We start from the raw sequence: 17,802 nt of genomic DNA, 5'->3' as shown, positions 1-17,802 counted from the left end.
AGATTTTCGAGAAAGTTTTTGCAGTGACTATGCCTTCTAGCCAGGTAGTGGGGAGAAGGAAAACAAAAGGAATTCAAATTATTTTGGGGAAAAAAATGAAGTTCTGACTTGGAAGGAACCTCAGAATCAGCCTCCTCCCTGTACACAGATCCCAGGTCTGGCCATACCAGATGAAAATACACAGAAAACAGGGCCTGGACACTTAAGGAGTTCTCCAGCAAAGGGATGGAGTCCTAGGCAGGCGAGCCAGCAGGATCTCAGGCAGGATTCACCATCTGTGTGCATATCCAAATTTGGGAAAAGTCCAACTGAGGGCAAGATGTTTCACATCCACAAATAGTGACACACACATATTTCTCCAGACTGCTGTCCTGCTCTATTTTCAACAGGTCTATAAATCTTCCATTGCTTTCTTGCCCCTCTGTGATAATAGATCTTAATCTCATGCCAGCTCCTACCTTCTGATGTGCAGACATATTTCCACTGAAGTCAATGAGAATTCAAAGGCCAGAATTTGGCATATGATCTATCCTGAAAAAAAAAAAAAAAAGGAGTTGGCAAGTCAAGAAGCTAAGATCTTTATTTCAAACTTCTCTGAATAAGGAATATATCCTTCCAGTAAATTCAATATCAGACTTAATCTACTACATAAAATTATCATCAGTTTCAAAGTATATTCCCAGCTCAGCAGTAAAAATTGTTTCTACTAGTAAAGAGCCACTTAACCATCTTCAAAGTTTAGTGGTATCCTGCAGCTCACCAAACTTAGATAGAATTTAAGTGACATTCACAGGTGTTGAATTTACAGGTTAAGCATATTAACATTTAAAGCTCAAAGAACCGGAAAATCAACTTCTCACAGGAATCTTCCGAACACTGGTGTTTAATAAGCACATCTGGTCTCCACACAGTGAGCCTAAAATCAGCTATGATGGCTAAAAAATGGAGATAGGGCCTATGAAGGAAGTGAGAATATACCGCCCAGAACTGAGGAAACATGACTGTGTGGAGGACTTTAACTCATATTTACACTAAAAAGTTGGTTTGTATGTGTCTGGCTCGTACTAGGCTGCAGCACAAAGTAGTTAGCAATGGTTGGCTTTTCCATCTTGAGACAAAATCCTTTCTATTGACAGTTTCTAATGGACCAGCTGTCCGTAAGTCTACCTTGATATTTAATCCAAAAGCCACAAAAGGCTGAGGAATATTTTACAAGTGTAACTTGGGTGCTGGTTTGATTCTGTGCCGCAATTTTCCCTCCTTAGAAATCCAAAATATCAACATATGAGAAGATGTGGGCGTTCATGAGCAGCAGGCAGCAGACAGCACTGGTGAAGAACAATGACGAGGGAATCCAGCGTGTGCTCACAACAGACTATGCTCTGCTGATGGAGTCAACCAGCATAGAGTATGTCACTCAGAGAAACTGCAATCTCACCCAGATCGGGGGGCTCATTGATTCGAAAGGCTACGGCGTGGGAACCCCTATTGGTAAGATGCTTTCCAGCACAGGTGTTGTGGAGCACACCCGGCACCCTTCAGAACTTTAGATGGCCATTTGAATCATGTTCTAATCTTTTAGAAACTTTTCTCAGCAAAACAGACTCTAGGAGCCTCCTTTTAGGCAAAACACCTACTCTTGCCCTGCTCATCTGCAAGCAGTCTCTGCAAGCAAGAGGGAATATAGCAGTGCAGGCTGTATCTGCAGAATGAGGTTGAGGGACCTGCTTTTCCTTCTGGAGCATCCCATTCGTAGCAAACTGGGTATCCTTCGTGCTGCTCAAGGTGCAAGCTGCTCTACTGAAATTCAGTTTAGTTTGAGAAATCAGGTAGTGTCTCTGGGAAAGTAGAAGCAGTCAGGATAAATGTTATATCCAATGCATGCATCCCAAAGACAGCTGCATGAAAGGAGATGAATTTCTGATCTATTTCATAACCTCAGAGCAGCACATAAGAACAACAAGAAGCAATTGGCAAGGTTCTGCATCTGCATCAGGGATTTCAGTGTTTTGAGCTAAGCAGAGTCTTAAGACTCACAATCTCTGTGAACTCTTTCCAGTAGACCTTTTTTAGCATATCTGGTGTCCTTTTCAAGATTTTCTAGTTGTAGAGAATTATAAATAGTGTCAGGTTTTTGTGCTGTATTCTTGTGAATAATCGGCACATAATTATCTTGTGAATAATCTGGGCAGCCAGATCTTTTTCCAGTATAATATACTTCTCCCTACTGCTCATACATGCATTTGCCATGCCATGTTCAGTTAACAGCTATGCAGTTTTATTGTCTTCAGGGGAATTATTCAAGACAACATCAGTTTACATAGATATAACAGGTGAAGTATCTGGTCCATTGGTTTCTTTGTAGACGAGACATAAATATGGGAGAAACACCACTGCACTTTGAACTGTGATTCTTTATGCTGCTGAATACCTCAGACAGATTGTCATATAAATAACATTTTAAGTATATTTTTCCACTGGTTATGTGAGAACAGCCTTCTCACCCTGAGGAAAATGATACAAAAGCTAAAATCCTGAATAAAGACGAATGTACAGCAACAGTTTCATTGCAGTTACACAGCTGCCACACTTTAAACCAAGAACAATGAAGGAATAATTGGAACAGATGGCAATCCTCAGAGACAGTGCATCCATTGGAAATACAGCTGTGAAATATATTTATAAGATGTTTCTTGTATGATAAATGTGCCTTTATTTTTTTCTTAAGGAAAACCAGCAAAATTCAGGGGAATAGATATCTCCAAGCACTGTGGAATAACTCAGTGCCATCAGGCATCTTAGATTCTGGAACGATTGATTTCATAAACAAAATAAGTCATGGAGATCCTTCCACTATTCAGACGGACCCCAAAGGCTCTCATAGCATTCAGGACTATTGCTTACAGAAGCTGCATAGAAAAAAAAAAAAGAAGACTTGTCTGTGACTTAACACAAAAGTTTCAGCAAATCTTAACTGGTCTGCATTCGTTCTTTTAGGAGAATGCACAACCACATGACTAGGGTTTGCAGCAGCAAAAGTACGCCTTGCACTCCAAAATATCCAGTGAAAGAGCTGGAATATCATCACTATTTAGCTCCCAAAGGAAAAGGAGGGAGAATTTTTGAAATTTCTACGAATCCAGGAAATGTACTATTTCATCAGAGCATCTGCAAGCAAAAACCTGCAAAGTCTGCCTTCCTGCTTCTTTGTGCTGGGTTAGGATAAAGGGGATTTAGGTGTATCGAGAAACATCTCCAGTTATGTTTATTATGGAAACGATGTGTCACGGAGAGGAAGGCTTGCATCAGATTCTGGTCAAAGCCCATTAGTAATGAAAAATCTGCAGCAATGGTTGCTAGTGAACTTAATGCACTCTGGAAGTACTGCTGTAACAAAGGCACCTCTAAGCAAAACCTATGCAAAATGTCACTCGGGGAGGAATCTGGCTGAAGAAAGCAACATTATTATGGATGTCAGGACAGGTATTAATTCCAGTATCACTGCCAGTGCTGATGCTTGTAATTCTAACACTAAAGCTATTACCAGTTACTTGAGAGACTGCTAAGAAAGTAGATAGATGCATTTCTTGGCCTGAGAGGTAGGTCGTTAATAGCTCAGAGGCCATAAATGGTATGCTGAATATTCAAAGAGGCGTTGAGATGGATTTGTGTGCGGTTTTAGTGCTCACCAATAAAACATCACCAATCCAACACTCCAGGCACACTTGACAAACTTTAAAAGCACGCATAGAAATATAGATGTACCTGTTACCCTCAAGATGAATTGTGATAATCCTGCTGGCAACATAAACATCACAAGAAAGAATGAACATCCCCACAAATCCTGTGTTGTGACTCAGGCTGCTTCACTTTTTACCTAACAGCTATGTCCTTTCAGACAAGGGAAAATAGATGAGTTCTACAATCTAACAGACTCCAGCTATCAGGGTAACAAACCTCTCCTAAGGTAGAAACAATTCTGCTCTTTCTTTTGAGAGGCACTGCTGTTTTCAGTGGTAATAATTCAGTTCTCTGAATCTTCTCTGTGTGAAGATAATTTTGAAGGTGTTTCTGTTTTGTTGTCTGTTGTGCTTATTTTTGGTTCTTTAATAGCATGCATAGAAATCATCTATTCTTACAGCAGGCGTATTTTCCTTTCAAAGCTGGCTACCTCAAGCAGTGGCTGCTGATTACTGGCTTCCCAGATGGACTTTGTATAATCTGACACATGTCTCTTGGCATCTGTGGTCACAGCATGTCCTAGTGCTGGCAGTAAGATACACTGAAAAATAGCTGAGTGTTGGCGCAACAAATGAAGAACCGCAATGATTTTCACACTGATTCTCCTCAGACAATGCTGCGGGCTAAAGGAAATGGAAAGCAGAGAGGGGGACTTGTATTCATGGTGCAATTATTTTTAATAATTTCCTGCATGGCAATATAAGAAAGAAGACTGAAGCTGTGAGGCGAAATTTCCAAGGCTTTTTAGATGCATAGAGACACAGAAGTGGTGCCTAGTGAGATTTTTCTTAAGGGTCCGTGTCCACGTGTACCACCCTATCACTGAAATTCTGGCACATGTTCTGCCTTAAGAGTTTGTTTACCTTGATCTGATTGAGAATTGCAGCTGCTTTAATTCACAGCAGAATGTGACTTTTGGTGAAACTGCAGCTTAAGAAAACGGTCTGATTAATGTGCTAAAGGAGAGGAAAGGATGGATGGTAGTTAACTACATGGACAAGGGACAGGCGACACTATATTTCAGCCCAGACACTAAATGCTTCCAACTGTAGGAAGTCCAGCGTGGCATGATTTGGAGGCACATATATGCTTTTAGAGACAAACAGCCTTTCTTGTAACCCTCTCTTGCTTGCTGTCATAAAAACCTTGCCCCATAAAGGAAAGTGTCTCTCGCAATGCCAAGCCCAACTTCCACTTGTCTATTATAATTATTAACAGGATTGCTGCTATTATTTTTAAGAACTTCAGCTTCTGGCAACATGGGAAAAGATAATTGGTAGCAACTTCCTTTAACTAGGTGCTGCTCCAGAAGGAGGGCAAAGGGGAAGCCTCTCCCTCGTCCCCCTTTAGGGCTACAGACTTGTGCTTCTGCAAGAGCACAAGTTGGCTGAAGGGACTTGCAGGTGGCAGAGATTTTTTGGAAGATGGAGAGCCAGAGCAGAGCACGTGAGAGGCAAACTTAAACAGACTGAACTGCCCAACATGACCCCGCTATTTGCCAGATACTGTACAGGCCCATTAATTCTGCTGAGCCTGAGGACACATCATTTAGCAAGCTGTTGGCCTGCAAATAAAAAGCATGAAATAGTTGCTATTTTCAGCTTGCAGTGCCAACGTTGTTGCAAGTCATGGAAAAAAAAGACTCCGCCGCCCTGTTTTCTTATAAGCTGTGAGGTAGCTGAAGTGGGGTTGTGGGCTTATGCAGATATAAATGAGAAGAGAATGTATCTGACTGGGCTTTTCTTAGACAGCTACTCATTTTACATGCAGTAGGAAAAATAAACAGATGTTGAAGTAAATATAAGAGATGCAAAGCAGAAAGTCTCAAAGGATGCTCAAAGCAATATTCAAGCATGATATGAAGGAATTACTTGGCAAGAAAACCCACTGCCAAGGCTTAAATAAACCTCAGTAGGAGACCCTAGAAATTATAATGAATTCTCAAACAAGTAACCACACCAAAGGAGTCTTCTGCTTTCCAGTCCCCAGGGCAAACACCAGCAGATAGCCAGTCCTCTTCCCCTTTCCAGCCAAAGAGAAACCAAGACTTTCTAACTGGAATAATCAATCTTGCGATAAGGGAGCACTTTTGCTTCAGATAGCAACAGCTTGCTCCCTCCCCGCCTTCATTTCCCTGCAGCCAGCACTGATGGGTCTTGCTCTCTCACCTTGCAGGGTCTCCTTACAGAGACAAGATCACCATCGCCATCCTCCAGCTGCAGGAGGAGGGAAAGCTGCACATGATGAAGGAAAAGTGGTGGCGAGGCAATGGCTGCCCTGAGGAGGACAGCAAAGAAGCCAGTGCTCTCGGGGTGGAGAATATCGGGGGCATCTTCATAGTGCTTGCTGCAGGGCTTGTTCTTTCGGTGTTTGTAGCCATTGGTGAATTTATATATAAATCAAGGAAAAACAGCGATATTGAGCAGGTGAGTCATCCATTTCCAGCTTGCTTATGTTCTGGGAGGCTGAGGTTTGTGGGTGGAGGTGACTGCATTATAAGTCTCTTTGCTGGAGTGCAGATTTTGTATTGCTGAACTCTCACCATGCGTTTCTGGCACTAAAGACAAATAATTTATTAAAAAGAACGGGGAAGTACCTCACCCACAGTCCAATTAGTGCTGTTTAGTATGGCAGTGCAGAACAAGAGCAATTAATTTCTCAAACAGTTTCTGCTTGATCTTTAAGACTTCAAGTATAATTTATGTTGGAAAGGAATAAAACACAACTGGATTTTTTTTATATGGCATTAGCATCAGCCCTTTGAATAACAACAGGAATGTACCTCCAAATCCCCAGGGGTAATTTTTCTCTTACTCTAGAAAGCATTTTCTTCACTTCAAAGCAGGCAAACCTACTGAAAGGTGATGGATGCCACAGTAAAGTAAGATTATGGAGCCAAAGAAATTCTGGTTATAGCTCCACTGAAGTGTAATGAGCAATTTAAAAGGGCAGAGGGAAAACAAAGGAAATGCTGTGTGTAAATCATGCCTTGAGTATTACAGCAGTTTGTGAGATAGAATCAATCATTAAAATAGAGTGTAAACACCCATTTACCGGGCCACCAGCCACTGTGAAAGAAACAAGGCATGAGCAGCAATTCAGAGTCTATTCTTGAAGTTTTCTGCTAACCCTCTTACTCCGGCTGCCCTCCCTGGTGCTGGTTTGGTTCTGGCCATCACCTAGACCCTGACGTGGCCCTGTTTGGCTCAACTGCTGTAGCTGCCCTGATCCTCTTCACTTCAACAGGACTTACCACAGGGACAAGGGTCACATTGCACTGCAGGATTGGTAGCCCCTGATGCAATCACCAAGAGGTGGGTTCATATCACCTAACTTCAGGTTTCTAGACAGAAGGCATCTACTTCGAAGTGAGTTGTTTAAGCTCACTTTGCACTTTTAGGTAGAAAAGGCAAGAGCTTTTCCATGGGCGATTCATCCTCTTCACCCAAGGTGTAATCCTGCAAGGCTGATGACATAAATGCCAAAAATAACTGTTGAGAAAAAGAAACTTAATGAAGGCAGCAGGGATGAGTGGGAGGAGAAGGAGAACATTTTGAACTCGGTCTCAGAGGTGCAGTTTACACTGCCCACAGCAGTGCTGCTGGGTGCCAGTGTCAATGAGAGGCATTGACACCTGAGTAAAAATAAGCAGCCAGGGCTGAGGTCCTCACAAGGACAACATCTGATTTTGGACAGGATAAATCACCTGTATCTCCTTGCTGCTGGTAAGGAATCACTGCAAGCTAACGCTACACACCTGCTGTTCAGACAGCTGCAAGGAAGTGAGCTGAATCCTACCATGTGTCTTCATTTTCCAAATGGCAATTAGTGTTATTTTGGGTCCATGACACCTAATGCCAATGTCAGTGGACTTGGTCCTCACAGTATCCTGCAGATGAGGGCAGCTCCTGACTGTGCAGACATCTCAACATGTGTCTGAGCAAGATCTCATTAAAGGCAATGGCACTGTCTATGAACAGACACAGTTCACGTGGAGCAATTTTGCAGGCCATATTAATCAAAGCATCTCTTTTTTGGAATAAGTCAGAGATAAAGGATGAACGTATTTATTTTGCACATATTGCAGCTTTCTGATTAGTACTTTAGCCCTGTAGAACAATTTTAGCACAAAATACATAAGGAATGTATCAATATCTTTGTTTCATTCATGTCTCAGGAGATCTTTCATTCAAATATGTTTTGGAAAAGAGTTGGCAGCTAATTAAAATGCTTAATATAAATGCTAACATGGTGCAGAATATCCTGGAAACTCTTCAGGAGTCTGGGAAAGGCAATGCATTCCTTAAGTCATAAATAAAGTAGATCCGAAGCTTTACATCATGAGGGAGTGTTAATTTGCTTAGAAATATGTTGGGTGAATAACATCATATTCAGGGGTACATATATACGTATACCATTTCTGAAACTGTACTACTGGTTCACAGCAAGGTGTTCCTTATTATAGGCACTCTCTTAATAATTAAAATCTTTAAGTGAGTTAATGTGGCAATACGATACTTCTTTCCCAGAGGTAATTTTACAGAAAGTAGAATACCAGTGATTCCAGTGTTACCTTCTGATTTCTCAGTTTGTTTTATTTATTCTGGTGAAATAAGAAGCTTAGACAGAAAATGCTATACAGTGTATATCATCACTAAGCTAATCCAAAGCATGAGTCGAATGCAATCTATGACTTTTCTGTTTCCATGAATAGAATCTCTTTTGATTTAAATAGCTTTTGAAGCTCATTCTCATGTTCGTTTTTAATTTTACTTCTTTCATTTATTTATTTTCTCCATTTTTCTTTTCTTGCATGCAAGGCCTTTTGTTTCTTTTATGGACTACAATGTAAGCAAACCCATCCGTCCAACTCCACCTCTGGCACCACCTTATCTACGGAGTTAGACTGTGGCAAGTTAATCCGAGAGGAGGGAGGGATTCGAACACAGCCCTCAATTCACACTGTATAGTCAGGAAAGAAAAAAGGTGTGTCCGATGGAAAGCATTAAACTTAAACGGTGCACATAATGGCAAAGGTTGTACTCACCAATGCATAGTTAATGACTTCAAAGTGCCTCTTGCTCCAGCAGGAGATAAGCTTATCTAGCGCAAATTGCCAAAGTCCTGGAAATCTGGGCAGTTTAAATGCATATCACAGAAAATAATTACACCTAGAACAAAAAGTGAGTGCAATAGGCTGTAGTAGATTTTAAGAATTATCACAGTCTCTATGTACAATTGTCATCTTGTCATTTCATGGGGTAACTCATCTTTTTCAGGTAAGAAAAATTATTTAACTTCTTTTCATCTCCTACCAAACCTGAGTAAACCAATGGCAGTCTCAATAAAAGCATGGAGAAATATTTTGCTTGGTGTCTGCCAAAGCATTCAGCAAGTGGGTCAGACAGCTCTTTATAAACCTTAGAAAATAACCTGCAGGGCTCCATTAACTTTCTGAACCCCTATTATAAGCAGCCAGAGATTTTTAGCTGGCATATCTTATTCCCAGTGTCAATATTTAATGAATTTTAATTCATCCATTTAAAATTCATTAGGCAAGCCCTCCAAGTAACTATCCTAGCAAAAAATCATATCTATCAGTTAAATTTTATGCCATGTAACCATTAACATTTAAGAACATATTCAACAAAAGCAGCTTCAGGCACCCCCAGTATATACCTTTCACTGAATAACTCTGTTGACTTGCCTTGAGCAATTCGTGATGTTTACTATTGTAAGGCTTTGTAACATAGCAAACTCCTTTATGGCAAAATCAGGGTATCAATGTATATCAAACAGTAAAGCCTTGGCATTGCTTTGCATATTGAAACACAGAAGGAAACTTTTGTGTAGGAGGTTGGTACTGAATGCTTTTTATACCCTGGAAGGATAACAGTTTGATTTCCTCTAGTCCTCAGCTAGTCTGGGGACTGACAGGGAAGAAAACAATGGACTGGATCTGTTGTTGCCACCAAAAACATATGACAACAATTTGAGGTACACAAAATGTACAGAAATGCCAGCTCGTAGGATGTCATGAACCGTGGCAAACAACCATGTTTTCAAGACCTGATTACCTTTTATCTGTATTACCTTATATCCCAGCTTACCACCAGTTTCACCAATTCATTTCCCACCCCTCACACCTACTTTATGTTTTCTTGCCCACTGCAGTTCCTCCTCATCAAATGAGTTAATGATCTGTTTTATTGAGGGGCCATTTCTGGACTCTACTGCAATTAGAAAACTTCTTTGAGTGGATGCCTCCGCACTCAATCACCAAATTGCTGCGGCAAAGCTCTGCTCTCCTCTTGAATTGTTGCTCTCATACCTGGCTCCTGAGAAAAGCCAGAGCATACAGTGACCTGTGTTTTCCTTCTGTTCATGTTACAATTTTTTGGTCAGCATTATTTATGTTGGCAGTAGGCTTAGGTAATTTTTTGTGACAAAGATGTACTTCTCATAGCTAGGCTATACCAATTCTCTGGCAGTGCTCATCTGTGTACGTGAGTGTTTATGCTCAGCTCCAGACGCTGCAAGAAATTGCCTTGCTCAAAATGGCATTTTAACTTGTTTGGATAGGGCCTTGAAAGCTTTGGTTCTTCGTAAAATGAGCCTTCTTACCAACAAAGACCTGAGTTAGATCTTCTGTATCCTCGATTTAAGAAAGCACTTTTGTTTGCAGTTTCCCAGTAGAAGAGACTTAAAACTAATTAAATTCAGCTTCACTCATCTCTCAGAGGAGAAGGAAAATTCCTAATGTGTTTACCTCCATCATTGCTCCACGCAAGAAATCCTCCATGCAATTTCGACCAGTTTTCTAATTGCTGTTTAGATGAACACAGAATCCAGAAAGTTTCTGTCACTTCTGGGGTAAACATTTTCATATCTGTCAAGGAAGCAGTCACATTGTTAGTAACAGTCATCAATTCCTCATGTCTAGCTGTCCCAACGGACAACCTCACAGACTTCAGCTTGCCTGTGGGAATTACAAAGCAGCTCCTCCTTTCCCTAATGGAGCTTCATACCTAACTACAAAAAGAGTTATTAAAAAGCCTTACTTGCTTCTTAGCAGCTACGCCAGCAGCTGAGGCAGTGAAGAGCCATCATGCTTGTAAAGGCAGTTTTTACAAGGTTTGCCGTGGCTCCAGGAAAAGGCAGGTGTCTTCAGGTTAACAGCAAGGATCAAGGAAGGCACAGCCCATAGCATCTCCCATGAAGTGCGTGGCACCTGGGGGGACTCCCACATAGACATAACAGTCTTCAAGAAGTGAGCATCCAGATTTTCCACTTATCAGCAATTTAAGCTTCTATGACCACTATACTTTGAAATTTGGCCACAAATTCACAAAAAAATTACTCTATTCGCAAATGCAGATAGTCACCATTGCATCTTCCTAACTTGCAGCCTTGCAACTGAATCCAGGACCCAGTAATCAAACCAGATCCTTTCTCAGGTGTATGTCAGTGTGAGGACATTGCTGTGCAATCAGCACAGAGCCAACAACTCTGCCTGTGATGGATGAGCCACAACAGACTCCATCAGTTCTGGCACTGCAGCACTAGTAAAGCATAGCCAGAGCTATTTTGGGAGAAAAAAAAATTGCTATAAGCATTCCCTTATGTCATTTTATATTAATTTTTGTTTTGCTGTTGCTGCATTTTACTCAGAACTCCCAAAATATTCCAATTAATAAGTGTTTGCAAAAAACACCATATGCTTCGACACACAGAAGCTACCTATCCTTGAAAGAAAAAGGTCCATGAATGAATCACCAGGTTGATCTGGGTGGGTCAGCATGCCTACCCTTCTTTAGCGGCAGTTCCTGCCCTCATCAAACAGCCTGCAATGCAACTAGGCAAGGGTACAGGGGGAAGGAGGGAGAAAGAACGAGACAAGAGAAGAATGATGGGAATGAAGGCAATATGACCCCCATTTCAAAGAGCTGGGATGGGGGTGGATTAACAACATGCCTGCACCGTGGAACTCAACCAAGCACAGCAAGAACGCTTCCCCCAACTAGACTGATGTACTCAAAGTACTGCCGTGGTGTTGTGTGCCGGTGCCATCTTTCTCAGATCGAGGCCTTGAAGCTTCGCATCTTTAGCTCTTTGGAAACAAAGAAGGAGAAGGGCTAGAAGAAAGAAATCCCCTGTCTCAGTGAGGTTCTTGCGAAATAGAATTTTTGTGAATTTTTCAGGCCTACAAAATTCCCCCTCTTCAATGAACATCATTTTGAGCCCCTCTGTTTTCAGGCCATAACCCCACCTCTAAACATGACTGTGGCCATATATGCCTTCACTGAGCAGTCCCATTCATGTTTAGATGGTTTCTGAGACCTGAAAGTAGCTTTACTGTTGGTTTTTTTTTCTTGTAAACAGGAAACTGAGGAACAGTTTACGTAACTGAGGAAGAGGTAAAATAATCCATGGATTATTGTCATACTGTTTTGACACTCACTGTTCAGTAGACTCTGACAGTTTAAAAGACTTAATTTAGCGATCTCCTCATGCAATTAGCCATCAGTGACAGAATACTCAAACAGATTCTTAATATGCCGCAACAGCAGTTTGCTCACTAGGAGAAACTATTTTGGATATCTTTCTTTCAGTGCATTAGGCACAAACAAATCACTTTTCTTTCAGCAGAAGACATATGTCAGTGTACCAGTTACGGGTCCTCATGATGAGGGCACTGCAGAAGAAAAATCCTGACTTCTGCACTTCCTTCTCTGTGCCTCAGCTTGTCAGGTGTTCTTCCAGAATAAATTCTGGCCCACATCCTTTGATTTTCATACTTCTCAGTTGTCCAACACAGTGAACTGGATTTTTTTGTTGTTATTGTTGTTTGTTTGTTTTTGCAAGGTGTTAATAAAATGCAATTGAAAAGTCGTGTCCCTAGTGGTCACCCAGCAGCATAAGCAGCAGATTGATAAAGCCTGACTATAAATTCTTTTTTTTTTTTTTTTTTCCCCTCTGTTTTCTACTTTGTGTTATTCTTTACATTCTGAATCTGTACATATCCTAGAGCTTAACACAGTCTTCTGTCTGGAAGGATTTGGGAGCTTCATAACCTTTATAGCCTGCTGAAATGACCAAAGGGCAAAGAGAAAGAGTCTCACATCACAAGGAGAGGAGAGCAAAATCTATTCTTTTTTTAAAGGATGACATTTCCTTTTAGCCTCACATACCATGTCCTGCAACATTTTGACACTGCTAGAATGAGAAAGTCAAACTGACTAAAAGCAAAATGTTAAACTTATTACTCTGTTGTTAAATGTATTGCTCTGTGCCTACTCTGCTCTCATTCTCGGCAAGACCTCAAAAGTGGGCTTAACAGCGTGTAAAAAAATAGCTCTTTAAAGAAATCCTTTAAGTCTGGATATCTGAATATGAGACTAAAAGAACAGTATATTCCCCTTTTAAATGGAATTTTAATGTCACCATCCCCTTTTTAAAGGCTACTGTAATTATGCTGCACACATGGTGCTGTTCAGAGGATCATCTTGGGAATCCTCACTGAATGTGTTTTTTGCCTATGATTTTCTTGTAAATCCTACAGAATTCTGGCTGAGTTTGTACTCGCTCTGTACTGCAGTTTTCTACTGCTTGAAAAGTTCAGGGCAATACCAGTTTTCAGACATCTGTTCAGTTTCCTGTTTGCACACATAAGCTTGGAAATTAGGAAAAATAGGATTTTGAACTATGCTTCCTGATCCTCAGGAGAAAGTTCATGTGTAACTGTCCTTCTGAATGAGTAGCCAAACCCCTGAAAGTTCTAAGTGTCATTTGAGATTGCTCTTTTAGACTGAAGTTCTGTGTGAAGGCAGAGGGGCAGAGAAAGCCCTGTGTCTCCAAGGTTTGTAATGCTCTTTGCCACCTCCAACTGTCTTTCTCAAAGGTGGTAAGACCTCAGACAGGGGTATGCACAAAATAGATCAGAGTCGTAGTTGTGCTCATAACCATTGGAATATCTTTGAAGGGTCAGTCCAGGGTCGTAAATCTACATTAAATTCATTGCTTCGGGTTGTCAAAACTCATGTCAGTGGTGCTTTAAGTCCCTCGAAACTAAACATAACCCAACTGTAAAAGTAAAACTGCTTTTGTTCTTTTACAAAGGCAGGAGCAGGAGCTGCAAAGTGTAAGACCCAGGAAACTATCACTGCAAGCCCTCCTCCTGTCCCTCTCCCAACCCACTGTCTCTGTAGGATGGCCAAGCCCATTTCCATCTGTGTTGAGTGTGTGTGTTTCAACCTCTCTGGTGGATACCCAACCCACTGGGTCTTTGCGCTGCCAGGATGGGATAGGAGACAGTCTCGATAAGGCAGAGCCCTTTCATATTTTGAATACCCTACTTCCATACTTCATCAGGTGGATAAGTACAATCCATTTATAGAAAAGATCATCAACAAGAACAGTAATGTTTTTATATTCAGTTTTACATGCAACTGCTATTGATGAACAATTAGGCAAAAGTTTAATTCTTAGACAAGACCTAAACATCAAATCCATTCCTAGGAATAGCTTCAAGTCTTTCTGATACTATTTATTTTAAAATTCAAAACAGAGTTTGATGTGGAACCAGTAGGCACTTCACAAATCATGCAGTCGGATATTAAAAACGTCACATACTTAATGTCAGCAATATGTTTTAAATATCTATCTGCAGATGTAAAATGATCTTCATGGGACTATTTTGTTGATATGAAATCGAAAGGCATTATGATAACTGCGTAGTCTGGATAATATGAATCAGTTTGGAAAATTAAAATACAAGCCTATTAACAAGGCACTAAAATGTACTATTTCATCTGCAGAAATCATCCCTGTATGCACATCACAGAGACTCATGGCTATTATTAAATACACAACATATAAGTTAGTAAGAACAACAGGGAAAGAAAAATGAACCCGATCAATCCTACAAATGGTTAATATGACCCTTTTCTTACTTGCCATGGAATTCTGGAATCACTTTGCAATCTAGATTTTGAAAGCTCAATTAAAACTAAAATAGTAGAGAGAAATTATCCATGCTGAGTCAGCCACTTAGGGCATACAGTTTTATTATTTTGGAAATAAGTGGTGCTACTCTCTAAAAAAGCCTGAGGTGATATAGAAATAGTCTCTGTATTAGGATGATACCTGCTTCACCTGGTGCTTCCAGAGGGCATGGGGCTGCAGCAGACACCTTTGACTCTTAAGTCCAGTAATGCTGAAAGTCCTATATTACATTGTCAAAGGGGGTATTTAAATTACAATTGCACCAGCAAATTCCTGGCTATTACAGACAGTGATTTGAAAAGAAAATAGTACACTGCCCTGGCCTATGTCTATTACATTTTGGGGCTTGCATGAATTAATAGCAGTTTAATTTGTGAATTTTAGATGAACAAAAATCAAGCATCTCAAAGAAAGAGCATATTAAACTATAGATTTAACATACTTAGCCTGTGTGCAGCCCATTCCACAAATGGACGTGATGACATACGCAAGATTATACACATTTAAAATAAACACACCAGCTGATGCACTGATGTCTTGAGCTTGTTTGCAGAACCAGGGTTACACACATTATAGGAAGCGTTTATACTGGAGAGTAAGCAGCACAGTGTGTTCACTTCTCTGGGATTCCTTTGCTACCTCAAACAAATGATTTAACCTTGATCCAGGTTACCCTTGTGCTCTCTTTTGCATTTGAAAATATTCCTCTAAATTAGCTGGTTACTAGGAAAGCTTGGGTTTTCTCTTTTTCAAATAAGATGTCTCTTTTTAAGTTTTTTAGCCCTGTATAACTGAGGTCACTATTTGATTATTACTGGTTGAGAACTGAACACCGCTTACGCTGCATTGGTATTACTCTAGAAGTGAATTTGTATTTGATACAGAGAACCGTGTCTGTGTGCTGTTGCTCTCACTTTGCAAGAACTGCAGTTTTAGCCAGTTGTTTTAAAGCTGGTCAGTTTTGCAGTTCTAGAAAGGGTTTGGTAGGAAGGATTTATGCAACTCGATAAAGGTAAGATGTTTATAGCTTTGTTTCACACCGCTACCATCACTTCATTTTATATATAAATAATCTATTTATATATATTTGCATGGAACATTTTTTTGTGTTGCTAGATACTTCCACTTAAAGCCTCTTTGTGGGTTTTTTTTGTGTTATATGTAATTATTCCAGCTGTGGATTGTAAGGGATGTTTCCACTTACTCAAAATGTCTTTGTTAATGTTGTCATGGTGGAAAGAAAATAGATTTCTGCTTTCTTTCTAAACTATTCAGCTACCTTATTCTTGTGATAATTTTATCTTTTCTTCAAAACAAAATATTTGAAAAATATTCTTTCCAAAGAAAATAAAAGGGCAGAAGACTGGGCTATGTTTTAGAAATGTCTGTTAATTTTGTGAGGGGAAAATAATTAAGCCACAAAGAAATCTTCGAAAACAGTGTTCTTTGTTTTCTCTAGTATACCCATTCTTTTGTGGCTAAGGTACATATGATTTAAAAAAGAAGATATTTTTTCTTTTAAGGTCAGGAGGAAATTTACCTACTGAAAAAGGGTAAGTTTTATAACATGAAGCCACCAAAACATCACAAATGCATCTGTGTAGAATTTCAGAAACATTCATAATCAGCTTTAGTTAAGCCAAAGTTAAATTAAATTCAGTGGAAGCCAAGTTAGGCAAAAACCAGGACTTAAGCAGACTCACCTATTATACCTTAGGGGCTTATTCAAAGCTGGCAGAACACACCGGAGAAGCTTTCTGAGCTGCCAGTAAGAGCTCAGGCCCTGGCTTCTAAAAGCCAGCATTTGTGCAAAAGGTACGGTCAAACTCTGCCTTCCGTGGGAAGTGTTTAATGCCATTTCTGTCTTCTGCCAGTGTCTTTCTTTCAACGCGATAATGGAGGAGCTTGGAATTTCGCTCAAGCATCAGAAGAAGTTAAAGAAAAGGTCGAGAACGAAGGGGAAATCTTCATTCACAAGTATCCTTACTTGTCACCAGAGGCGGACACTGAGGAAAGAAACCATAGCATGAGCAAGAGAGACCCCTTTGAGGAAATATCAGGAACAAAAAAAAAAAAAACCCAACAAAAAAAAACATTGTTGCCTACAAGTTGATTGTGGTGGGATTTCTGAAATATAGACATTTACCTTGTTCTTCAGAAATTCTCTGTGGTTTCTTTTTTTAATCTAGAGGTACAACAGTTTCAATGCTCACATAGACTGATGTACTACTAATCGTCTGGGAAGTGTCTCACTATTTCTTTTGAGATGGATTTGTATGCTCACCTGTTTTGCATCTCTCTTCCCCTCCCTATGCATCGCTGTATGTGCTTTCTAAATAAATAAATAAACAAGAGACAGGGTTCTTTTTTCCAATAATCTGGGAGTCGAACTTTGTTTTCCTTTTGAAGAAAAGATTGCAGTTCTACTGAGCACAGTTGTTTAGAAGCCAGGACACAGACAACCAAAGTAAAAATTCGTACAATTAACTCATAAATAATGACTATGAAAATTTATTAAATACAAAGGTATCCAACAATGAGTGATTTTTATTTTCTCTGATATTGTAAGGAACACTCTTTGGGTTCTTTTCTATGAGAAACTTATTTTTCGTTATCTTCTCTCTTTTTCATTTCTTATAAAATAAGATTATTAGGTAATGCCATGGCTCCAGGTGCTAGATGTTCAAAAAGAAAAACCAGAATCACAAAAATAATGATCAGTGAATGGGTGACGGCAACACTGACATCATCACACTGCCATATCCTCCAGCTCCTGATGCCGATAAAACAATTCTTGATTTCAAAATGAAAATCCCTTAGAAATTAGAGCCAAGAATATTCAATTTATAACAAATCTTGACCACAAAGATAACAACATCTGACAGGAATGCAGCCAATGCTCTGGAAATGAAACCTTTTCTTGCAACAGCTGGGGGCACCAACAATATGTTTTAACAGTGAAGGAGAAATTAAGTCTTTTTTGTAAAGAAACCTTTGTCTGAAGAACAGTGATGCATTATAGCAGCAGCTCCCCCTTACCCCCCCCCCCCCAAACTG

General features: G+C 40.1%; 1 protein-coding gene across 1 annotated transcript in view; it reads left to right on the top strand.

Annotated features, from left to right (window-relative positions):
- The window catches only part of GRIK1 (glutamate ionotropic receptor kainate type subunit 1), a 171,869-nt gene extending 155,094 nt beyond the window's left edge, over positions 1–16,775 (top strand). The window contains exons 15-17 of the mRNA XM_074155328.1: positions 1,266–1,491; positions 5,917–6,167; positions 16,620–16,775. Of these exons, the coding sequence (XP_074011429.1) occupies positions 1,266–1,491; positions 5,917–6,167; positions 16,620–16,775 (633 nt within the window). The remainder of the gene's footprint in view (positions 1–1,265; positions 1,492–5,916; positions 6,168–16,619) is intronic.
- The last annotated feature ends 1,027 nt before the right edge of the window (positions 16,776–17,802 follow it).

Source organism: Numenius arquata, chromosome 1 (genome assembly GCF_964106895.1).
Source record: "Numenius arquata chromosome 1, bNumArq3.hap1.1, whole genome shotgun sequence".
Lineage (NCBI taxonomy): Eukaryota > Metazoa > Chordata > Aves > Charadriiformes > Scolopacidae > Numenius > Numenius arquata.
The sequence above is the reverse complement of the archived record's forward strand: the minus strand, read 5'-3'. Positions and strand labels throughout refer to the sequence as shown.